General features: G+C 36.7%; 1 protein-coding gene across 3 annotated transcripts in view; it reads right to left on the reverse strand.

The window, feature by feature from the left end:
• Positions 1–1,945: 1,945 nt before the first annotated feature.
• The window catches only part of STK17B (serine/threonine kinase 17b), a 49,269-nt gene continuing 24,170 nt past the window's right edge, over positions 1,946–27,044 (reverse strand). For all 3 annotated transcript variants that reach the window (XM_063791425.1, XM_063791424.1, XM_001168212.7), the window contains 6 exons: positions 24,611–24,823; positions 14,147–14,291; positions 11,815–11,941; positions 9,500–9,548; positions 7,877–8,056; positions 1,946–5,978 (listed from right to left, as the gene is read on the reverse strand). In XM_063791425.1, coding sequence (XP_063647495.1) covers positions 5,696–5,978; positions 7,877–8,056; positions 9,500–9,548; positions 11,815–11,941; positions 14,147–14,291; positions 24,611–24,823 — 997 coding nt within the window. In that variant the 3' untranslated portion in view covers positions 1,946–5,695. The remainder of the gene's footprint in view (positions 5,979–7,876; positions 8,057–9,499; positions 9,549–11,814; positions 11,942–14,146; positions 14,292–24,610; positions 24,824–27,044) is intronic.

Raw genomic sequence — 27,044 nt, forward strand, 5'->3', positions numbered from 1 at the left:
TCCTACCCAACCCCAGGAAGTGCTATCATTAGGAGTTAAGTAGTCTTTGAGATCTGGATCATGAAGTCCCCCTGTCTGTAGAAAGTCACAAAAACAGCAATCTTTTGACCTGCATTCCTGGTTGCTAAGGTGGTTGCTAAGCTTGCCTAATTGAATTATTTCCCCGGGATGTAAAAACTCCTACAGCAGTGCATACAGAGACGGCACAAGAGACATGGTGACTGTGGAAAGGAAAGGAGGAAACTAACGTTTGCATAGGAAAGCTTGGTGATCCTATGGCCGACACCTGGTTGGGCAATTGGAGGCTGGGGTCAGTCCAGCAGTAGCCCTGGCCAGAAATCCTCAGTTGCTCCAGGACCTCTTCCAGCCCCATGCAATAGCAAAGTTCTGTGTGACAGAAAACTGGTTTGGACAGAGCCAACATTCCCAGCACCCTGAGGGCACTGGGGATGGACTAAGTCCTCCCCAGCAAGCCTCACATTTGAGTCTTTAAGACCGGCAGCTAGCCCTTGTGGCTCATTAATCAGCAGGCAGATGCCTTGTTTTTTGATAGTTCTTTGAGAGAATAAAAACTGAGGATGAGAAGCCTCAGAAGTGAAAGTAGAGAGTCTGCTCCCTTACCCTTCTGATGAATTCACCTTCAAATCCTGGGCAAGCCCCCAAAATGAAGCAGCCTCATTGTCTGGGGTAAACACCAAGGTTCTTGGTCTCATGGCCAAGGAAATTGAGGTTGCAGACAAACCCACACAGAAACTGGAGCAGGAGTTTAATAGGCAAAAGGAAAGAACAGCTGTCAGAGAGGGGTCCCCAGTGGGTTTCCAGTAAAAATGTCAGGGTTTTTATACATGGGCTACTGAGGAAGGGGGCATCTTATCCTCCTAGGGCCTGAAGCTTTAGTTGGGACCAGGTGTGCTATCTGCATAGAGCATGAGTTTCTATCAGCCTTTACCCGATTCCTTGACAACCTAGGCAGACTCTGTGTTGCTGTGTGCTGCTTTGTGTCACTTATTTGGGAGGGAGAGTTTCTGTGACTGTTCCCAGACATTTTCTTCCAGCTGCAGGTATCCCCCTCCAATATCCACTTCTGGCTTCCCTAGCTTAGTGTGCCTAAAGGAAAGGAATGTGCTTATTAAGGCCCACTGTTTTTACTGGAGCCCACTGTATGAGTGTGAAGTTTGGTGATTACCTGGGAGACTCACCCCCTCCTTCTGTGCCCCAGTTGTTTATCTGTGTTTTACAGCCTCATCTTCTTACCTGTCCATGTGCAGCCTGAGTTTTTTCCAAGGTTGTTTTATTTTTTGCCTGTTGCTATGTGACTTTTCAGGCAGGCTGCTTCTGCAGTCTGAATTTTTCCAATCATTTTTCCCTTTCCTTCTCCCTCAAAAACACGTTAGGTAAGCTTCATTCAGGCAAGAATTACAGTGCTATTGCCTGTTAGTTCAATGTTAAGGAACCAACAATATATATTAAATGTACAATTAAATAGAAATACACAAAACAAAACTATGCATTGATCAATTGTTTAAAATGCTATGAACAGAGCCTTGCAGGAACCTAACTCTGTATTTCCCCTAGGAGCAATGATTAGTAACTAAAGTATGGGAACTTTATAGAACATAACTACCATGAATAATGAGAATTGACTGTACCTTAGTCTACAACCAGATTATAAATATCTTGAAGAATCTCTCATTCATCTTTTGTGTAACACGTAGTGCACTATAGTGCAACATGTAGTACAGTTAAATTCATTGACATTTTCTAAAAATTATTCCTTGATACCAGCGAATAGACCTACTTGTTTTCAGATTTATATGCCTTTATAGATATGTTTATTAGACACAAAGAGGGTTCATAGATGACCTAGGTCAAAGGCTAGAACATGCAGACATACTTTTAAGAACAATAAACTTAGAAATGCTTTGAAACAAATGACAACCACAGATATAAAAAAGTGCTTTTTAATTTTTAGCCAGAATGGTCAAGTTGATGTAGATTTTTTTTACTGGAATACTCATAATAATGTCTGTCTATATGCCTTAAGCAATATTATTATTTAATAAAAGATGGCAGGAAGTTGTAATTTATGGAAAATTTACAATTATTCTTTAAAATACTTTTATAAAATTATAAATTGATAATAATCCCCCCAAACTGAAGTGAAATACTTTTAATACTACTTGAAATTAAAGCACAGTTGTTTATACAACAATGAATAAGGACAAGATATCAAACTGAAAATTCAAAAATAAACAGAAGAAATGTAAACAGTTCTAAAATATCAATATTTATAAATGTTGCTTAGAGGAAGGCTATTCAAAGCATGGTCCATTAACTATTTGTGAGCTGTCCAGAATAAAAGAGGCTTGTGCCAGAATGAAAATCAATTACATCACTAATCATACTGGCTCAGTTGACTTTTTTTAAATAACAAGACTTCTTTGATAAAGGAAGCAATGTGTTGATTTATATTCTGGCACAAGTACCTTTTTACTGACTAGAGCAGGGGTCCCCAGTCCCCAGGCCACAACCGGGCTGCACAGAAGGTGGGGGGGCGGGAGGGGACGGTGCCAAGCATTACTGCCTGAGCTCAGCTTCCTGTTAGATCAGCCATGGCATTAGATTCTCAAAGGAGCTCGAATCCTGCTGTGAACCGCACATGCAAGAGATCTAGGTTGCATGCTCCTTATGAGAATCTAATGATAAATGTAACGTACTTGAATCATCCTGAAACCATCCCCCTAAACCCCCAGTCCCGTGGAAAAATTTTCTTCCACAAAACCCGTCCCTAGTGCCAAAACAGTTGGAGATCGCTCGACTAGAGAACAGTTAACGGCTTACTTCCTTTAAAGTGCCATTACAATTTCACTGCTCAGAGCTAGATTCTTTACTGTAGGGAAAATAATTAAAATGACAATTGCAATTGTCATCTATATATCATCTATTTAAAAATCCCATCTATTTAGGGATCCTACCCAAAAAGCAAATTTAACTTTAAATTATCACAACATAACACTTATCTTCTCATGTGTTCAAGTGTTACTGACATTTGTCCACTCACAGGGGCTCTCTAGATTCCTATGTTAGAGAAATACATTATGCTTTTCAATCTTGGGAGAAAAAGAGTAAGAACTGAATCATTTGCTAAAAAGCTCTTAAATGATTGGTTTATTTTCATATTCCAATCAATAACATTATTTAAATTCACACCTTTGTAAAAAGAGTGGATTTTTATATTCTTTGTGCAACCACTAGTTGATTTTTTACTATAAAACTTAATATCAGGAAAAAAGGCATGGAAATTTACAGCTCTGTATTCTACTACTTAAAGGTAGATGTAAACTATTTTAATATTTTCAGACATTTGTAAAAATGTCTTTTAACAAATGAACTTATAATTTAAAATTCAAATATTTCTTGACTTTTTGGGGGATGGCATGATTCCTCTAAAAATTAAAAATATAATATGGTCTTCAGAAACATAATCATTTCATTATCCAATGACTTACTAAACTTTACTTGCATTATCTTAATACCAAAGGCAAGTAAATGGACAATCAACAATTTAGAAACAACTCATCAGTTTTAGATACACAAGGGCTCAATTTAGATTATACAACGTCTAGTTTATTGGACCAACAAACTACTTAAAGAATTTAAATGTCATAAGAACATAAAGTCACATGAAGAATATAAATGTCATAATTTATATGTCATAAGGAAAGAGCTCCTGGGCGGGGGCACAGTGGCTCACGCCTGTAATCCCAGCACTTTGGGAGGCCGAGGCGGGTGGATCACTTGAAGTCAGGAGTTTGTGACCAGCCTGGCCAACATGGTGAAACCCCGTCTCTACTAAAAATACAAAAATTAGCTGGGCACGGTGGCATGCGCCTGTAATCCCAACTACTCAGGAGGCTGAGACAGGAGAATTGCTTGAACCCGGGAGGCAGAGGTTGCCGTGAGCTGAGATCATGCCACTGCACTCCAGCCTGAGCGACAGAGCAAAACTCCATCTCAAAAAAAAAAAAAAAAAAAAAAAAAAGCTCCTTTGGCACCTGAGTTGAGCACAATATACCACAGCAAAGAATCTTGAAAAGTGTCTAAAGAATGTATTGTATCTAACTATAGATATATACATACACCTGTACATACACACATGTGCACACATACACACACAAGTAGAGAAAACTTTTCCTTAACAAATGCTGAAGATGTTAAAGGAATTCACCATGTGGTCAAATAAAGTGACCTGATAGTTATTCAAAAACAGTTTTAAGTTATTATTAAAGAATTTGGAAACTTACCAAAATTTTGAGAAGTTAAAGGTCTAAAGGGGGAACATCAGGTTGTTGTTACCATTTGTCAAACTATTTCTTCTGATACAGCAACATGGTCCTGAGATCACAGTTATCGTAACATGATAACAGACCAATATAACGGTCATCAGGTGAAAATTCATAAAAGATTACGCGAAAAGGACTAACTTTCCCCATCATTAGGGCTGGATATAGTCTCCAGCCATAAACAAACATTTTGCTCTCCCTAGTCTCTTTCTTGCATTGGTCCCAGCAAAAGACCACAATGAGGGGCCACTCTGCAGATGGCTTTAAGCTGAGCCTCCTCACTCACTAGGAATTTCACACAAGAACTTCAGATGAGCCTGATGTCATGTTTTATGATCACATCAGTCTTGCTACTGCTGACTCGGGCACTGTGTTAATAGACCTACCGGTGCTGTAATTTTTTATGCATACTTTTAGAACTCTGAATGACTGGCTTGTATTCTAAGATGCAGAAGACATCTAAAATTCAGTAAGCTGTCTGAGTGTGTCAACATTTTCTTCTATATTCAATTAATAAATATGTTTGACTAAAAATACAGAATATTTAACTATACCTAAGTATCTTCTACTCTAGAAATTCTGGAGGATTAAAAAACTCTACACTTGCATACCAAATATCTCCATCTTCCAGACCTTATCAGATCTCATGTAGGTTGGGAGGAGGTCCAAAAGACATTTGCGTTAAAATACGAAGGCATGCTACTCTTTCCTCTGCTCCAACTTGTAAAGAATATCCCTGATCAGGTTTCTAACTCCCTCTTTGCTCTGGTTAAAGGATCTCTCTCATATAACAGACCATAGAAATGAAAATCTTATGAAATTTCAAAATATTTGTAATTGAAACACATTTTCAATTGTAAAATGTCTCTTGAGCATCTATAAAGTAGAAATTATTTTGGCTTAAACTTCATACTGCTTTCCTAAACAAATTATGTTGATAGAGGCATGGTATAAGAGTCACCTTAGAGAGAGAACCTATTAAATTCCAATGTCTTCATTGTGTTCAGTTTACACCAACTATAATAAAACTCAAGCCACTTTTTTTGTTGATATGCAAAACATTCTGGTAAGTTCATTTGAATTTGAATTATTTCATTAACATGTAAACTCACATGTACAATTTTACTTTTTGTCATATATTTAAATATTTTCTTATCTGCAGAGCTATCTCAGGATATGAAATCATAACATGCTAGCAACTAGTAATTTAACATTAAAACACTTCCCTAAATTATTCCATGGAAAAGTGCATTTACAGTATAAACATGTCATATATGAAGCTACAAACCATAATCTCACTGGAGTGGATATAAAATTTCAAATTCAGTCCAAATGAGTCAAAGAAAAAAGTGCTAACAGAGCAAATCTGAAACAAGTTCATGGGGATTGGGTAATGAGTCATCGAAACGAAATCTTTTGGAAACCATGCTGCTATCCTCTGGGATATTCTCTTTGTCTTCTCTATCACCACAGGTTCCATTACAGGAGGATTTAGAAGTCTTGTCTTCAGAGGACCTTATAGAATGATCCTGAGTTTGAGAGGAACTGGAAGTTTCTTCAGGGTGAAACAAGTTTTCAAAGTCCCACTGCTGTAGCCAAGAATGAGAAAGGCATATCTCTGCTGTTGGTCTTTTCCTTTGAAAGAAAGCACCAAGGGAAAATTGAGAACTAAAAATCAAGTTGAAAATGTCTTCAGTTTGATAGATTATAGACATATTTTTTACTTCTTGTGAAAATAAAACATACTCATAGTATAAAATCCAAACAGTACAGAAGAGAATAATAATGATAATAGCCGCTAACATTTACTGAATGCTTAGTTATATGCCAGGGACTATTCTATACGCTTCAAATACATTATTTAACAATCACAAGAAACTCATGAAATGGGTACTATTATTACCCTCATTTAACAGATATGCAAAGTAGGGTACCAGGAGGCTTGAAATTTACCCCAAATCTCCTAACTTGTAAATGGTAGTTAAGTGGAACTTTGACTCTATCGTCTGTGCTTTTAAGCATTACACCATATTATCTCTCATGAAGATAAAAAGTAAAATTGTTTTCTCATTCCCCAATCCCACTTCCAGATATTTTTTCTACATATATGTGCATATACATACACAAACATAAACACACACATACACATACACACACAGCTTCACATACTCCATGTTTCTGCAATTTGCTTTCTTTATTACTCAATAATGCATCTCAAGCATTTTTCCACATCAGTACAGAGTTAACATATTTATTAACAGCTGTATTATTTAGTACTCTTCCTATGGATACACCATAATTTATTTAACCAGATGCCCATTGAAGCTTCTAGCATTTTGCTATTATAAATATGCTTCAATGAATATTGAGAAAATGTTTTTTGGGATCTTCTCTAATTATGTTCATAGGATGAGTTACTAGTAAAGCTAGTGGGTCTTTATATTTTGAAAGACAGTGCTTAACTACCCTCCAAATCACTTTTGTTTTTTTTGTTTTTTTTTTTTTTGCAATGGAGTCTCACTCTGTCACCCAGGCTGGAGTGCAGTGGTGCAATCTCAGCTCACCACAACCTCTGCTTTCCGGGTTCAATCAATTCTCCTGCCTCAGCCTCCTGAGTAGCTGGAACTATAGGTGCATGCCACCATGCCCGGCTAACTTTTGTATTTTTAGTAGAGATGGTGTTTCACTATATTGGCCAGGCTAGTCTCGAACTCCTGACCTCATGATCCGGCCACCTTGGCCTCCCAAAGTGCTGGGAATACAGGCGTGAGCCACCACGCTCAGCTGACTCGCTTCTTTTGTAAGGTTGTCAAAGGGCATCCAATCCTTCAAGATTTCACAATCAGTAAATGATACTTGTTATGTATGTAAAATTATTTTATTTTATTTTTTTGAGACGGAGTCTTGCTCTGTCACCTAGGCTAGAGTGCAGTGGCGCGATCTCTGCTTACTGGAAGCTCTGCCTCCCGGATTCACGCCATTCTGCCTCAGCCTCCCAAGTAGCTGGGACTACAGGTGCCTGCCACCATGCCTGGCTAATTTTTTTGTATTTTTAGTAGAGATGGGGTTTCACCGTGTTAGCCAGGAGGGTCTCAATCTCCTGACCTCGTGATCCGATCCATCTGCCTCAGCCTCCCAAAGTGCTGGGATTACAGGCGTGAGCCACCGCGCCCGGCCGTAAAATCATTAAACTATAAATCATTTACAATAAAGTCTTATCATAACCAGCCATGTGTATTGTAAATTTCTATGACTAATTATTTTAGGTAATTTCAGGGATTAGTAGTGGTTTGTGAGAGAAGTAACTCAAATCTTTTCTTTACTTCAAAATCCCCTGTTGTATATTTTATATCTGAAGTTATGTATTTGTTAATGATTGCTCATACCACCTATTTTACCTAGAACTTGTACATATTTCTAATAATTTTATACTATTTTAGAATATACTTTCTTAATAGGTATATATTATTTATTCTGTAATAGTATTTAAACAAATTAAATTTGTAATAGTATTTAAACAAATTATTACTTACTCTGGATTTTTTACTAAAAGGCTCTGAATAAAGTCTGTGGCCAGCTGTGAAACTGATGAAAAAGTTTCTTCCGAATAATCTACATTAACTTGAGAAATATTGAGGTATGTTTCTTGATTATCTTCTCCCACAAATGGTGATGTGTGAGTTAACAACATATATGCTATTATACCAATATTCCTGAAAAACAAGGGAGGGGAACTTAAAATGTATGTTAATTTTTAAACATTTATACAAAGTACAATCGACATTCAACATACTCCTCTCCTCAAAACTGGTACGGTTAAACTACAGATTTACATTGCTTTTCAAAGTTCCTATATTATTAAAACTAAAATAATGATCTCAAAGTGTGCCTCACAGAAAGAGAACACAAGGGAATGCACGTGTTATATAAATACAATGTATTCAATATATATTATTGCTACCGTCTATCCTTCACACAGATACCTGCCGTGGAGTACACAAAGCTGCTGCAGCATTTCCTAAGTGGTTTCCAATGGCAAAGTAATGACTTGTGAGATGTAAAGAGAGGTTCTGCACAAATAGAGGCTGCAAGTTTGGCGAAGCACAAAGCTGGGCAGGCAAATTTTTTCACTGCAAACCTTTTAAAATCTGTAAATGTGTTAATGGCAAGTCTGGTGCCCAGGAGCCAGAAAAAGACAATACAGTACATGTTTCACCAACTTATTTAGCCATACCATCTTTTTTCCTGGGCAAACCCATGAGCAGTTCCACAGAACACAGAACAGGTCTAAACCTTCCACTTGGTCTGAGGAGTCAGTCCCCTTTGTGGTCTCAACTGAAGCTCCAGTATCAGTTCTGGTTCTATTCCCTATGGTATTCTCTCTTTGCTAGCTACAAAAACTCATAATTTCCCAGAGATGTACTCTCATAAAAGTACATTTTTGGGTGGGCCTGACCTAATTATTCTGCTTAACAAATACCTTCTTCTAGCTTTTTTTTTTTTTTTTTGTCACCCAGGCTGGAGTGCAATAGCATGATCTCGGCTCACTGCAACCTCTGCCTCCCTGGTTCAAGTGATTCTCCTGCCTCAGCATCCTGAGTAGCTGGGATTACAGGTACGTGCCACCACGTCCAGCTAATTTTCATATTTTTAGTAGAGATAGGGTTCTGCTATGTTGGCCAGGCTGGTCTCTAACTCCTGACCTGATGATCCACCTGCCTTGGCCTCCCAAAGTGCTGGGATTACAGGTGTAAGCCACCACGCCCGGCCAACTCTTTTAGACCTAGATCAGATGTCTCCCTTTGTGAGGTGGAGCCCGGCAATGGACTGTCTGCTGCTGCTTCTATGCTTATTAAGCATTTCACCTTCATCATAAAATATGTAGCAATGTACTGCAGGTATTTTGTTCTTTTACTCAACTGAGTTTTCATCACAGAGAGAGATTTTCCTATTAATTTCTGTACTTTTGGCTCAGAAGTTAAGTGTTATTTAAAAATAATGGAAAGGTAAATATTTTCCTGTAGCATAATAATGATATTCAAATAAAATCTTTTGAAGAAAGCCTTATTATTTATTACTCTTGGAGTCAAAGAACCCCAGAATATACGTTTCCCAACTTTCCATAAAGATGTTTACTGTAACTAACAACATCTTACCACATATCTGTTGCTGTGGTAATGGGATCATAGTTCAGGATTTCTGGAGCTGAAAGAAAAGATAAAACTTAAATTCAATATTGACAAATTTTAAAACAAGAAAATCACTTTATATTACGTTATAACTGGGACTGGGCATGATGGCTCATGCCTGTAATCTCAGCACTTTGGGAGGCTGAGGCAGGCAGATCATCTGAGATCACAGTTCGAGACCAGCCTGGCTAACATGGTGAAACGCTGTCTCTACTAAAAATACAAAAATTAGCCAGGTGTGATGGCACATGCCTGTAATCCCAGCTACTCAGGAGGCTGAGGCAGGATAATCCCTTGAACCCGGGAGGCATAGGTTGCAGTGAGCTGAGATCCCACCACTGCACTCTAGCCTGGGCAACAGAGTGAGACTCTGTCTCGGAAAAAATAAAAATTGTAACTGGATTTAATTTTGGAAAGCCTAGTGATATAAGATGATAGAAATTTAGAAATTTAGCACAGTATTAATTATTCTATGATTGGACATTTAAACATCCCTAATATTGAGTAAATTATATGATCAGGTGGTTCAAAAACATGGATAATATTCTTGGAGTAATTAGTGGCTAGGTAGTTAAACTCATTTAGGTTAATCTCAGAAAAAAACAATTATAAAAAAGTAAAACTCTGGAAGCTAGAATTTTAAAAAAAATTTTAGTTTTATTACTTTAGAATTAATTTGCATTATTTTCTTAGATTAATTTAGGTTTTTCTTTTGGGGTAAATAGGATTATGTGCATCTGCAATGACATCATGAGCAAATTTTGCTTCTCAGAAATGCTAGATTTTCTTTTTTCTGACGGAGTTTCGCTCTTGTTGCCCAGGCTGGAGTACAAATGGCATGATCTTGGCTCACTGCAACCTCCGCCTCTTGGATTCAAGCGATTCTCCTGCCTCAGCCTTCCAAGTAGGTGGGACTACAGGCATGCACCACCACACCTGGCTAATTTTGTATTTTTAGTAGAGATGGGGTTTCACCATGTTGGTCAGGCTGGTCTCGAACTCCTGACTTCAAGTGATCCACTCGCCTTGGCCTCCCAAAGTGCTGGGATTACAGGTGTGAGCCACTGCACCCAGCCAGAAATGCTAGATTTTCCAGTGAATTAAACATTCCTCTTAAATTATCAAGGACCTAATTTCCAAAGCAATTAATTTTCTGCTGTCTTCACTTGCCAAAAAAAAAGTGCACAATAAATTCTCTAAGCTTTCTAAACATTACCATATTATTTCGAATTAGTACAGTCCAAACTACGATTTATGAGTGAAAAATAAGTTTCTTGTTTCACAATATGGTTTCATAATTTCTCCAAAGAGAAACTGTTTCCTAAAGCCTAATATTTTTATTAATAAAGCCTTTAAATCATATACAGTCAGCTTCTGTTAAACCACTTACATTTTCACATACTTCTGTGAGCTGTGTTACCAATAATTACATTCATTTATTCTAGGACTATAGCCCCAGTTAGCATTCAAAAGTTAGTAATTTTCTCTGTTTTTTATTTTTGGAAAAGACAGCTGCCTAGCTGAGTCGCATCTGTTCTGTTTAACTGTATCTTTTCAATGTCCACATGGGGACATCAGTATAAACAATAAACAAAAAAAGGTAAAAAGATAATAAGTTAAAATACTTCAAATTTATATACTGCTTCATACAACTTAAAAACCTTTCATATGCATAATCTAATTTGTTGATTTCACACAATATGCCCAGATCACCTAATCAAAGGTTCTTTTTGGCACTCTTGTTCAAAACCCTACTTTCACAACCCTATGCAAAACCTCATATTCTAAAGCAGCAGCAATAAACAAAAATGAGGTGGCCGGCTAACAATTCCTGTAAGTTTAAACTGAAGATATCTGTATTGTGAACAGCTCTGGAATTGGGACCAGAAATAGAAGTGAGATCTAGCCAACAGCCAGGCTTCAAAGACAATCATGGGCCACTTCACTGCAGCAGTTTTTCTTTTTCCATTTTTCTCTTTTTCCCTAACTTCCCTCTTACCCATTTCTTTTTTCCTTATGTACAAATCCTTTATACACAAACATTCAACTTGTACACTTACATATTCAGTGTCCCCTGAATTGCTGTAAATGTTTCATACTTTTATTCAATACATTTCATTTAAATGTGTCTTAACCTAACCAAGTTTTAATGTATCAAAATACTTGAACCAATCAAATCCTTTTAACTGAATCGAATTACATGCTCTAAAATATAGTTCTACAGAGGTACCATTTACTTAATAAATTTCAAAATGGTATAGAAAATAAAAGGAAATTCTTACCTAAATATTCTGGTGTTCCCATGATTTCCCGAAGTTCACACGCATGCCCTATTTTTCGAGACATTCCAAAATCTACTATTTTAATGTCCCCGAGAGGGTATATGCTGCTCAGTAATATATTCTGTGGCTAAACAAAGTACAACAAAAACATGATAAGTAATATACAAAAAAGCATACTAGTCTCAGATGGAAGGTATATTAAGTGGAAGATATTGCTCAGCTATTATACATTTCACTGAGTCATGCATCAAACATTTACTGACTTACTACTTAGGTGGAGCTATTATTCAATGATGCATAAAGCCAAAAACACACCCAAAAAGGATTCTAGGTTTGAAGAGAAAAGAAGTTAAATGGAAAGATTAAGATATAGAATACTCAGTAATAAAAAGACTGCCTCATTCTGTCAATAAGAAATTCCAAGAAGGCTTTGCAGTAGAGATGATGTGTAAGCTGAGACTTAAAGAGTATGCTGGTTAGAAAGGTGCTCCGGGTAGCTGGGTGCAGTGGTGTCAACCTGTAGTCTCAGCTACTCTGGAAGCAGGGGTGGGAGGATCGTTTGAGCTCAGGAGTTCAAGAGTAGCCTGTGCAACATAGTGAGACCCTCTCTTAAAAAAAATAAAAATAAAAAAATAAAAAATAAAAGAGGCCGGGCATGGTGGCTCACGCCTGTAATCCCAGCACTTTGGGAGGCTGAGGTAGGCAGATCACGAGGTCAGGAGATCAAGACCATCCTAGCTAACATGGTGAAACCCCATCTCTACTAAAAATACAAAAAAATCAGGCGTGGTGGCAGGCACCTGTAGTCCCAGCTACTTGGGAGGCTGAGGCAGAAGAATGGCATGAACCCGGGAGGTGGAGCTTGCAGTGAGCCAAGATCGCACCACTGCAATTCAGCCTGGGCGACAGAGCGAGACTCTGTCTCAAAAAAAAAAAAAAAAAAAAGGAACAACAGAAAGGTGCTCTGGGGAACAGCACAAAAGAAGGCATAAAGGAATGAGAACGTAAACATTTCCAGAAATGAAAAATGGTTCAGTACAATGGGATGATTCTGGATGAGCCAGGTCTGACTGTTCCCTGGCTTTAGCTTAGACAATAAGAGGGCATAGTACACCTCATCCATTGCCTCCTAGAACCACGTGACTTTGCTTTACTACTACTGCAGGCCCACGGCCTATTACAAAGTCCCCTGCTGCTGTCATAACCCATACCTCTGCCAAGGTGCTGCTCCCAAAATCTGTGCAAAGAATTATAACAGTCGCTTAACTTTGGGGCAATCTCATGCTTGTTTATTACTAAAGCACAGAGCCTATTACAGGAGAAAAGGTAAAGGTAATTAGCTCTGTTGTTGTCAACCACAGGTTTATATGCCATCCCAGACTTCAAGGGCTATGTGATGCTATGTAATGTACTTGGGTTGATGTTAGCAGGAAAATGACCCAACAGGAAGCTGGTGGGAGCGTGATTATCTTGGCATTTACTATGTTGCTTCTTTTCCAATATTTTATCAGTTGGGGAAATAGCAGGGATACTAGATGGTAAATACTGTCCCCCTGCTCCATAGTGGGGCCCAAAACAGAAGTACAGGGTTTTTTCTTTTGAAAAAGCGGTAAGAGGATTTGGAAATTAAGGGAGAGGCCTGGGCTGTAGGTGGAGATTTTTGAATTATTATTATTATTAAAGTGGTAATAGAAGCCAAAGGGTCATGCAAGGACACCACATAAAAACAGAAGAATCTAATGCTCAAAAAATGAGACACAGACTGATTCAGATCTTAAGGTCCTTGTGTGGTTATGAAAGAAGGATAAGGAGAAAGGATAACAACATGAGAGATGGAGATAAGAGACTGGAGGTTCGGGGCTTGGGTAAAGAGCCTGAACTATCTGGAAGAAGCCAAAAGACTGAAAACCTCAAGACAAAAATGAATGAAGGTAATAGGAGCAAATGAATGAGTATTAGCAGGATTTATTTTCAGAGATGGAGATTACACAATTGAGCATTTCAGAGATAGACAGCATTTTAAAATAAGAAGGTCCAGGATGTGGTTGTAAGAGTGGGATGGAATGGACTAATTCCATCTAATGTAGGATTAGAACACAGGAATGATGCATTTTAAGAGCCCAGTAATTTGAGCTGCTTACACATGCACTCTTCTCCTTTCTGCCAATATAAAATTAAGGCCACATAGCACACGTAAGCAAAGAGCACACCAGTGCAGTCTAGACGACCAGGAACCAACCATTGTTTCCTGTTAATACCAGTTTGCAACTGTGCATACTAAGAGCAGAAGAAGAACACAGATGTTGCATTACTTTAAATCACGTTACGTTACCTTTAAATCAAGGTGTACAATGTTATTCTGATGTAGATAATAAACTCCTTCAAGTATTTGTTTAATGAGTCTGATAACATCATTTTCAGAAACCATTTCAGCCAACTCAGGTAAACACAGGTTGAAAATTTCTCCACCTGCAGCACTAAAATAAAATTCAAAGAACAGAGACTTGAAAATTCATTCACCTAAACACTTTTAAATATTGTGTACCTGTTAAGTAAAAGACATACAACTATATAAATGTTAATATGTTACACTTAAAAATAGGGCAGGGAAGTGAGAGATCTTTAAGGAAAAAAGTAAGTGATGATGGCTGGGTGCGGTGGCTCATGCCTGTAATCCCAGCACTTTGGGAGGCTGAGATAGGCGGATCACTGAAGGTTGGGAGTTCGAGATCAGCTTGGCCAACATGGTGAAACATCTCTACTAAAAACACAAAAATTAGCTGGGCGTGATGGCAGGTGCCTATAATCTCAGCTACTTGGGAAGCTGAGGCAGGAGAATCACTTGAACCTGGGAGGCAAAGGTTGCAGTGAGCCGAGATGGCACCACTGCATTCCAGCCTGAGCTACAGAGCAAGACTCCGTCCCCAAAAAAAAGAAAAAAGAAAATAAGTGATGAGACTATTTCAAATTCTGGGTACTAATACTTGAATATTAATAAATAAAACTGAATTGCTTTATGATCCAATAATGTTGCAGCCTGCCTTCACTGCAATAAAGATAATAAACATAGTAGCTCTTTGTGCTCTCCTCATATATGTACATCTATATATATGTATTCATATATATACATGTTTTCATATATATGAATTCTTATATATATATCATCTATTTTGAGCCTCATGACAAACATGTGAGGTACATGGTTATTACACCCATTTTACAGTAGAAACAAGTACAATTAGGTTAACAAACTTGAATATGAGTAAGAATCTGCATTCTTAGCCAATACCATCTTGTACTATAGCTTCATGCAGAATACTTGGGGCCAGAACACAAATAAATAAATAAATAAATTCTAAAGAACTGAAATTTAAAGAATGCTGAAAAAGGCATAGTGAAAAATTCCTAGGTTTGGAATGAATTATCGAAACATAAATCCTAACTCTTCTATTTACCTGCAATATAACTTAGGGTCAGTTACTTATAGTCATCCATAAAGCAGAAATATCAATAAAATCCACAGATTTTTTGGGGGGGGATTAAATCTAAATAAGATAAAATTAGAACATCATGCAAAAACATTTATACAGTTATTCATCAAATTTGTAAGGTATATTTGGGAATACACAAGTATATTCTATTTGATAAAATAGTAACTCACTCTGGAAAATACTATTACTCTATTTTTACTTCTTTGGCTCACTGCTACAACCACATCAAGAACAGTATCTAGCATGCACTGCAGTAGGTGGTCAGTAATGTTTGTTGAATGAATGAATGATGGAATGGGCAGCGATTCTTTAGAGGGGTTGAAGCTGGGGATTCAGAAGTCTCAGTGACTGCCAAGAGGAAAAAATATGTCATAAGTGTTAGGAGCCATAAGAAGAAAAAATAATGGTGGGCTCAAATTTCGGTCCCAAGTTGAAAGTCACAAGGACTGACACTTCACACTCTAGATATAATTTGCAATTGAGCAATCTAAACACAGTAAGCCAGTTAGAAGCCACAAACATTTGCTGCTTTACGCTTTCTGACTTTGCAGAAAAAAACTCTGTAGGACAGCTTCTAAGGAATACACGTGAAAGCTCCAATCACATATATGTCACTTTAACCCCATTACACTCACCAAAACTTGCTGTAAATTCATGAGACATAATTTTTTTTTTTTTTTTTTTGAGATGGAGTTTCACTCTGTTGCCAGGCTGGAGTGCAGTGGCGCCATCTCGGCTCACTGCAACCTCCACCTCCTGGGTTCAAGAGATTCTCCTGCCTCAGCCTCCCGAGTAGCTGGGACTACAGGTGCATGCCACCACGCCCGGCTAATTTTTGTATTTATTAGAGATAAGGTTTCACTATGTTGGCCAGGATGGTCTCGATCTCTTGACCTCGTGATCTGCCCATCTTGGCCTCCCAAAGTGTTGGGATTACAGGTGTGAGCCATCGTGCCTGGCCGAGACATTAATTTTAATATCTACCTCAACATATCATGATAAAGATAATCTGAGTATTGAAAAGTGTAGTTTGCTATTAAATTTATAGTAGTGAACTCCAAAATAAGGTATAGAAAGACAATTTTGGGAATTCACATTTTTTTAATCTAAAAAAAGAAATACACTAATCTTCAAGAATAATTAATATACACACTGCCTAGCGGCCCTTGGTCTGCATGTCAGTATTCATTTCTCACACCCCTTCTCAAGGTCTCCTGAGGGCAGAGTGGGAATCCAGGCACAGACTGGCAGTGACACCATCACTCCTTCCCTTTCCGGCTACACTGTTTAGTTTCAATGATACAAATCGTCTCAAAACAGAAAGTGGTCTAAATATATTCCTGCAAAGACAGTCAAAATAATATTACAAATAATATTATATTAGGTAATAGTACTAATACAATCATAAGCAAATAAGAAAATGAAGAAAGAACACTTTAGATTCTCTTAGAATATATTTTTTGTTAGGTACTTTACAAGATATAAATGCTGATAATCTAGTCCTATCTTGTAAAAATCAGACCAAATAACTTGAAATTATTAGAAAACAGTATAAAATATGAATTTACATATTTACACCCCCTAAATATATAAAAAATAGATGTGTATTCTTCATTTGTACAGCAACATAAATTGTTTAGGTAAGACATTTATTCTTGAATACTTTATGATTATTTACCAACATTTTATATTACAAATTCGTTAAAGTTACTTCAATAACCAGAACACTCCACCAATTCTAAAATTAAAAACAAAATACAAGAAAGTAAAGTGAAAGTATGGAAAGCAATTCCCAGTGCCTAGGAAGAGACAGGATAGCATGGTGCACATAGGAGTGCTTACTGAAATCAAGACTGCCTGGGTTTCACTCTAGCTCTGTCACTAACTAGGCTAGGTGAACTGGGACAAAATGTGCCTCTGTTTCTTCTACTGTAATGTGAACAATAGAATAGCTCCTACTTCATGGTCTAAGAATTAAATTGGATAATCCACATAAAGTATTGAGCACAAACATCCTAGAAGAATCAAAGCAGATCGTTTCAATAAATACTTATCACAGTGTCTGACACACGGTAAATATTCAATAGATAACAGCTATTTTTTTTTTTCCTGAGACTGAGTCTTGCTCTGTCGCCCAGGCTGGAGTGCAGTAGTGCAATCTCGACTCACCGCAACCTCCCCCTCCTGGGTTCAAGCAATTCTCCTGCCTCAGCCTCCCGAGTTGCTAGGACTACAGGCACGTGGCACCACACCCGGCTAATTTTTTGTATTTTTTAGTGGAGACTGGGTTTCACCGTGTTAGCCAGGATGGTCTCCATCTCCTGACCTCGTGATCCGCCCGCCTCGGCCTCCCAAAGTGCTGTGATTACAGGCATGAGCCACTGGGCCCAGCCAATATCAGCTGTTATAATGAGCCAACAAACATTAATCGCAAATCTAGCCAACATCTCGCCTTTCCAAATTTTGGGACTTTTTGTTGAACTCTGATTTTGAAGGAAATTTTTAAAGTCTTTGCTAAATTAAAATCTATTTTTAGAAACACTATATGGTACATATAAAGATGCACACACTATATTCTTAAGTGAAAAAGGAGAGTTACAATAGAATATGCCCAGTAGATCAAAATGTTGTCTCTAAAAGTACATATGCACAGACCAAAAAAAAGAATAATTTTTAAATACAGGAACATATCATAAAGTAACCATCATTTACATGTGATTTCCCTTTTCTGTATCTCCTAAATTTAACACAATGAATGGGTGTTACTTTTATAATCAGGGAAAGTATCCTCAGAGTTTTTTGCTTGTTTTAATAATAAGATCAAATAAAATACTATGATTGTCAGCCAATCACACCGTCTCTTCCTTTTAGTTTGACAAGCTGACCAATGTATTTCGTAGGACTGCCATTTCTCACACAACAGAGGAACATAGGTGGAGCTACAGAAAATAGGAAAATTAGGAAGACTTAGGAGGGAAAGAACTGATAACACAAGCAGCAAATTGCAGAAGTTAGCAGAAATTGGAAAAAGAAACAGAAGCAGTGAGTAGCAAACAAGACTTCTGTTAAGGAAACCACCCTGAGCAGTCACCCAGAGCAGTGACTAAAAAAAAAAAAAAAAAAAAAAAAAAAAAAAGACAAAAAAGAAAAAGAAAAATATCTACAGTCAGAAAAGCCGCCTATATCATTATCATTGACCTGGGAGATAAATCAGGTGACTTCTACTCTTTCTCTCTAAAAAGAGTTTGTCCCTTGCAGGGATATCAACAAAAGAAATTTAGAAATTCAGCATCTGTGTTCACTTGCTAATGGATATATATACATGTGCTATGTGTGAGAATACGTGATAACAGTACTTTAGCACAGGTTACACAGTCATGAAAACCTATGTGCTATATATTATCTAGCTCTACATCTGTCTTTTATAGGGAACAGCAAGTAGAGAAGATCTTTTAGAAATATTCCTATAACATAAAGTTAATACATGAAAGATTAAAATCAGAATATTTTCCTATCAAAAATGATAGATTTCTGTGAGTTATAGAGAGCCAAGATTTTCAGTAAAACAAAGTAATATCTCAATTATCCATAAAATGCAAATCTAGTCATATAGCTTTGAAAAGCCATGGTAAAGATTTTTAAAATAAGCATTTATTTCCAGTGATCAAAATGAACTTGTTTTAAAATTTGAATATTAAGAGTCTCTTTAAAATTATATTCCTATGCTAATGGGAGAAACAAAGTCCATGGGATTTTAGAATGGAAAGACATTAGAATATTAACTAGACATATGATGTGAATACCAATCTCCCTTTTTGGAGGATTGTTTTAAAAATCAAATGAGAATACAGATAACGTGCCTATCACAGTGCCTGCCAGACTGTAAATGTTCAACATACGTTATGGTTGAAATTGTTAAGATCATATTAAAATGTTATTTCTCTGGTGATTGAGATCATTCCAGAAGGTAAGGCTTTCTGTTTTGCATGTTTTGTTACAGTCTCCATCCTTTTCTGTTGGGTACTTAGTATTTACTTAGAGATGTTTAGTAGACAAAATTTCTTGACAAAAAGAAAATAGCATTCTCACATAATCTCAGAGTTGTCTCTGATGAATGTAAGTTCCCCTTTTGATTTTCACTATTTCTAGGACAAAGTTTTTGTTCTGTGTTCTCCAAAAGGTAAGTTTTTATTTTTTGAGACTACTCTCCCTCTGTCGCCCAGACTGGGGTGCAGTGGTGTGATCTCGGCTCACTGCAAGCTCCGCCTCCTGGGTTCACACCACTCTCCTGCCTCAGCCTCCCGAGTAGCTGGGACTACAGGCACCTGGCTAATTTTCTGTATTTTTAGTAGAGATGGGGTTTCACTGTGTTAGCCAGGATGGTCTCGATCTCCTGACCTCGAGATCCGCCCACCTTGGCCTCCCAAAGTGCTGGGATTACAGGTGTGAGCCACCGTGTCCGGCCAAAGCTAAGTATTTTTTATGACCAACTTTAATTTGCTCAAAATGCAGCACTGAAAACTTAGTATGTCCAATTAGATAATACCTTCCTTCCAGAAGTTTTTTAAAAAGATTTTTAATATGTATAGCTATATTTTATTTAATTCTACAAATATGCTTTAAAGACACTTGGTATGGAAAAGTCTTTGTCTCATGGATAGTGGTGATGGAATGACTCAATTATCCTCAAATTTTCCTCCATATGTATAAATAGATCTAATACTACCTTCCAGAAAAGTAAGATTTATATTACTTTCTGAAGAAATAAAAGGCTAAAACAATCATGTAGACTTCATAACTGGCAAAGAAATACTTTCCTATGAACTATGTATTAAAATAAGAAAGGAAAGATTTTAATAATTGTTAAAAGTGACAAGCAGGTTGCAAGAATTTGAGATTAATTCACAAAAGTAAACTGATTCAAACAATAGGTTAGGTAGAGGCAAAACAAAACACAAAAGCAAAAAGAGGCTATAGTTGTTCCAGAAGAAAGTTCTAGATTGATTCATATAATTAGCAAATGTAACAAATCAAAAAAGTGCCTTTTTTTTTTTTGAGACGAAGTCTCGCTCTGTTGCCCAGGCTGGAGTGTAGTGGTGCGATCTCAGCTCACTCAACCTCTGCCTCCCAGGTTCAAGCAATTCTCCTGCCTCAGCCTCCTGAGTAGCTGGGACTACAGGCACGCGCCAACACGCCCGGCTAATTTTTTGTATTTTTTAGTAGAGATGGGGTTTCACCCTGTTAGCCAGAATAGTCTCCATCTCCTGACCTCATGATCCTCCTGCCCTGGCCTCCCAAAGTGCTGGGATTACAGGCATGAGCCACCACGCCCGGCCAAAAAAGTGCCTTTTAAAAGTGATTGTGTGCTGCTCATATGGAAGGAAATTTGACAACATCTAATAAAACTACATATGCATTTACTCTTTGACCAGCAATCATTCTTCTAGGAATTTACTCTAAAGCTACATCTCCATAATAATTCCCATTTACAGAAGGTCGACTAAAGCAAGATCCAACCATACAACAGAGTACTATGTAGCCATTTAAGAAACTGGCCATAATAATAGTCAAAAAGATGCCTATGAACTAATGTAGAATGATTTCTGGAATATATTCTTAAGTAAACAAACAAAAATACAAGGTGCAAAGGAGTATATATACTACATTTTCTGTAAGTAAGAATATTAAATATATACAAGTTTGCTTATATTTGCAAGAAGAAACATATAAAGAATGAGCCAGAATGAATAAATGTGGTTAGCTACATAGGTATGGTTGGAAGAGAGTAGAAGGAATAGGAATGAGAGCAAGATTTTGCAGTACAGGGGACACATGTTTATACATTTTTTGTGTGGTTTAAAAAAACAATTATTTATTTTTTATTTTTTTAATATATGGAGATGAGGGTCTCAGTTTGTTGCCCAGGCTGGTCTCGAACTCCTGGATTCAAGGGATCCTCTGGCCTCGGCCTCCCAAATTGCTAGGATTACAGGCATGAGCTACTATGCCTGGCCACATTTTTTTAAGTTTTGAATCATGCAAACCTTTTTTACAATTTCAGAATAAGAATATAAAAAATCACATCCTAACACTGAATATCAACAGAAACAAATGTATCTAACTATATATATAACTCTAACTAGATACCCTTAATGGACTATAGTCTAAGTGCAAAAACAATGTCCAAAAAAAAAAAAAAAAAAAAAAAAACAGTTGTACTAAGTAGTTTGCTGTTGGTAGCAGTATTAGTATTGTTATGCTGAAACTATTTTGTACGTATTGTTGGATAAAGTGAACAAGCAAGTATTGCTGAGAACCTGGGTTTTCACTGTGAGAAAGGGGAGATGCATATATAGAATGTGAGAAGTGATGAAGAACCTTGTAGTGGTGGACTTGAATTGGAGCTATGAGACTAAATTTGTGATTTTGAAAAAATATGATTTCCTAACACTATCCTTAGAAAAGTCCTAAAAATAACGATGCTCCGTTAGAAGTGAGCATGTCCAACACCCATATTTGGTTTCTAAATGCTATTCCCCACTTAAAAGAACCAGAACTTCTCAGAGAGATGGCTGATTACAGGTCTGGGGCAGGCAAGATAACAAGATGACCCTGGAAATCTTGGTGTGCATAAAGCAAGAGAGTCTTCAAACACCAATGACATTATATCAAAAGGACATAGGAAGTAGCTTGAAAGGGAACCACTGATAAGCTTGGGACAATTTGAGCATGAAAAAAAGACAGTGGCAGAAACTGATTAGAACTCATTAATTAAAACATAATGGGTTATTTTCCATTAATGCCATGTGTTAGATTAATTTAAAAAACATGAAATCCATAGAAATATTAAAAAGTGGGAAAGGGAAATCACTAGACGAAAAGTTAAGAAGATAATATTGGCCAGGAGCGGTGGCTCACACCTGTAATCCCAGCACTTTGGGAGGCCGAGGTGGGTGGATCACGAGGTCAGGAGATCAAGACATATTGGCCAACATGGTGAAACCCCATCTCTAGTAACATACAAAAAATTGCTGGGCATGGTGGCACGTGCCTGTAATCCCAGCTACTCAGGAGGCTGAGGCAGGGCAATCGCTTGAACCCAGGAGGCAGAGGTTGCAGTGAGCTGAGATCGCGCCACTGCACTCGAGCCTGGTGACAGAGCAAGACTCCAACAACAACAACAACAACAACAAAAGATAATATTCACATGGTCTGTAAATATCACTACACAGATTAATTAAAAAGGGAAAATGTTCCTTTACAATGAGGAGAGCTAGAAGACTACACCTTAAGCATGTTCAAATTTAGCAAAACCAGTAATAAAACAACCTGACTTTATTGCCACCTGATATGATACAATAAATACACATCATCACCCACACCAAATACTTCAGCACAAAAAGGAATATCATAATACCTACAACTTTCAAATGGTTCAGTAAATGTGGCAAAATGCCAACAACGGGTGAATAAAAGTGAAGAGTATAAGGATGTTAATTGTACTAGTTTTTCAACTTTTCTATAGATTTGGAATTTTGTAAAATAAGAGTTGGGGAAGAAAAAGTGTGTAGGATGATTTGAGGACAGAATTGACTGGGTGATAGTTATTAAAGATGCCACCATTTTAATTTCACCATATAAAAATTATGCCACACTACTAAAACAACTAAACCTGATTAAATTTTTACCTTCAACTGAGACTACTAAATGTGACAATGCCACCCCAAAAGCGGAAGGCATAGTAATTAAGCTGAAGTTCTAGCAATAAATTTTAGTGGGTCTTAGTCACTCTGGTAAGAAATGTAATACATTAATCTACTTAAACATTTTCTGAGTGCTTGCTACATTTCAGCCAGAGGTATAGAGATCAGTAAGTTCTGCCAGTTTACTGGGTAAGGTACCTGAGTCAATTTTCCGGAGTATGAACAAGGTCCATCCATAAAATGTCTCAAATCTTTCCGATGTATTTTGTCGTTGCTGTTTGGATGAACCCCCAAAAGAGGATTTTATGAAAATAGTCAATGTTCTTATGTATATTCATCCTCCAAACCTAGTATTCCACTACTGTTTTGACAAATGTTAGCTACTTTTTACACACTTCAAACATGCAGATGTTATGCAAGTAGGTAACTTTTTAAAGGTCAGCTGAAGAATCTTTGACAAAAATAATTACAAAATATATGAAAACTGAAATCATATTGGTAGTATCTTGGCCTTTTCTGCAATTCTAATTTATTTTGAAAGTGCTATATAACACGCCTTAAGATGGTTCTGGGAAATGTACATAGTATTCATTCTTAAATGAACTACTTGTCAGTTTAACATTTTGCAAAATCTTCATTTTCATTCACAAGTTGATTCCAGCCAATCTATTTCGTGGAACAAAAACATTAATTTTAAAATAACTAAATACAAAAATAAGGTTAATATACCTTTAAATTTAAAAAGGCAATGATGCAAGTTAGTTACTAAAAAGAATTACTATAGTTAGCAATACATTTTTTACTAAAATAAACACTTATCTCTTCTTGGTTTATCATAAAATATATTTACTTCATTAAAAACTATTGGCACCCAAGGTACACTAAACATAAATCTAGCTGATCTCTTCCAGTTGTTGCAGATGTTCAAACACATTTTACATCCTTAGAATAAACGTGACAGACAATCATGCAACAAAGGCACTCTGTAAGAGTCACATGTCAATATACTAGGTAACAAACCAGTTACCTTAACAATCCTCTACCCCTACCACCTGGTGAACTGTAGAATACTGGGGGTGTTTTCACTTTTTCACAGACTTGTGGCAAGAGATATATTTATTTCTTATTGCTACAACTAACATAGTGCTTTACACATTACATATACTAAATGTATTTCTTTAACAAACAATGTATTAAGCATAGTTTTATGCAGTTTACCTTTCTATTCTCCTTATTTTCTTGAAGGTATTTTTCAAATAGATGAAGAAAATATACAAATTACTTCAATTCTATCTGCCCATCAGATTGTGTTCCAGAAAAATTCAATCAATTAGCCATTAAGAAAATAATGTATATTCATTTCTCCACATTCCTCAAATGTTGTATTTGTCATTTGCTTATTCTGTGCTGTTAGTTTTTGTGTATGTGCCCGAGGCTATACATTTAGTCTTATGAAAATATCTGAATATAAATTAGGTCCCTTTTACATTTTATTAACAGGAATCTTTACAAGTTCTTGTCACACTTTTATCATTCTTATTCTTGACATTTTAATCATCTTTTCATACCAACTAAAATAGGTACTATTTAGTATATACTTACTATTCCAATATCAAAATGATTTCACTTGTATTTTCATAGACCTCATGAAGATTAATAACACGGGGACAAGACTTTGCCAATTCAAGCACAGCAATCTCGTGTAAAATTTCTGCTCGACAATCCTGTCCTCTTCTTCTCTTTTTTAGAAATTTTGCAGCATATTCTTGGCCAGTAGATTTTGATATACATTGTCTAACCACAGCAAATTTTCCTCTGGGAGAAGATGAGAACAATCAATTTTAATTTTTCTGCAGAGAACAACGTTAGTATATTACAGATTCTGTTATACCTCCAACTTAAAGTCAATTCTTTGAAATATCTGTGCCATTAGGAATTTATCTTTGTTCTCTAAATTGATTCAAATATCATACGTACTTTTATAAAATTTATAGTGCTATCACGTACAAATGTAAATGGCAAACTATAACAACAGGATAAGACAGAATTATATTTATTCTTCACTATTAAAATGATACATTATCTTGGGAGGCCGAGGCAGGCAGATCACTTGAGGTCAGGAGCTCAAGACCAGCCTGGCCAACATGGCAAAACCCTGTCTCTACTAAAAATATAAAAATTAGCCAGGCGTTGTGGCGCATGCCTGTAATCCCAGCTACACAGGAGAATCTATTGAATCTGGGAGGCAGAAGTTGCAGTGAGCCAAGATCACGCCACTGTACTCCAGCCTGGGTGACAGAGTGAGACTGTCTCAAAAAAAAAAAAAAAAGATACATTATCATTGCAGGGAAATAATCTCATTTGCACACCAACTCCATGCCATGCTCTTGATATAAATTATTGTGTTTAAGTATCACAACAATCCTATATAATAAATGCTCTCCTGTTCTTCACACCTCAGAGAAGATATGTAATTTAGTCAAGGTAAAGATTTAAACTCAGGTCTATTTCCAAAAACTGTACCCTTCATAGGGTATCATGTTAACTCTCTAATTAGAATAGCTTACCTTTAAATATAAGAAATTAAAGTGAATGCAAAAATGGGTATTTGACTTATTTAATTTTATTAGTAATTTTTCCTTTCAACACAATTTTTACCACCTTTGAAACTATCACAATTGTCAATTGTTTTAGCAATATGTCTCTTAGTAATGCTCAGTAGTCTTTGAAGCCTGTAACAGATAACTAAGGTATATGTGTCCTACAGAAAATATTCAAAGATACTTCATGATAAACTAAGAAAATAATGGTTATCACAGCTATGTACAAACACACCCATTAAGGTCATGTTTATCATTTTAGAAATAAGTATGCTTTTAGCTCTCTCCAATGGCAGTGCTTAGTACCTCTGCCAAAATTTAAAGACAACGAAAATTCATTTCTATTGGCATACGTGTTACTGTAAGTCTACAGCGGCCCAAAATTTATTTTCACAAAAGCCTAAAGCTATTCTGAGTCAAGGATTATTTTGGGAAATTAATAAAAGCTATCCTATTGACTGCCTACCCAGAAAAATATACACACGCCCTTAAATAGGAAGTTTTACATATAATTCCAGAGGGTTTTCAGATCTTAAAGCCCATCCATAAACCTTATAAGGCTGAGTATAGGGGATCCAAAATTAAGAACCTCTACCTTAAATTTTGAATTACTCTCTGGATTCTGATACTAACAAATCAGGTATAAATAAAAGATCTTTAGGAAGCAATGTTTGTTCCATAACTCCTCTTGCCCCAATTCCCTTCAATATATTTCTAACACAGTCTATCAGACTCTTAGCATGGAAAACAAAACTTGGTGTTTAGGGGGTACGGGGTGGAAACTGGGGGACTACACTGCTTGACTGTATTTTACTAGCTATTCGCAAAGGCCAAGATGACAAAGAGTCCTACTTTTTAATTACCCAAATTTCCTCAAAATTGATGCCAATGAAAAGTACTGGAAATCAAACTATAATTTGACTCTTCTACATTTATCAAAATATATTAATACATCAACTAAATAAATTTGTATATAAAAACCTGATTCTTTGAAAGCAGTTTTAAGATTTGAGAATGTTTAACTATAAAATATTTTCTCATTGTATGCAGAAGGAATACAAACTGATGGGTTTCGAGCACACACACACAAAAATTAGTCCCTTTATATTCAATCCACTGGTGTTTCATAAATTTTATACTGGATAAACTGAGTCAGAATAAGATTAAATACCTCATGAAAGGTCACAAATGGAATCCGAGCCTCAAGAATAAAACTGTGAAATGTGAATTCCTAACTTTCTGTTCTAATCACTATAACACAATTCCTCTCTTTAAAATAGTTTTGTTGGGCCAGACGTGGTGGCTCATGCCTGTAATACCAGCACTTGGGGAGGCCAAGGCGGGCAGATCCAGAGGTCAGGAGATCAAGACCATCTTGACTAACACTATGAAATCCCGTCTCTACTAAAAATACAAAAAATTAGCCGGGCTTGGTG

This window comes from Pan troglodytes, chromosome 13 (genome assembly GCF_028858775.2).
Source record: "Pan troglodytes isolate AG18354 chromosome 13, NHGRI_mPanTro3-v2.0_pri, whole genome shotgun sequence".
NCBI lineage: Eukaryota > Metazoa > Chordata > Mammalia > Primates > Hominidae > Pan > Pan troglodytes.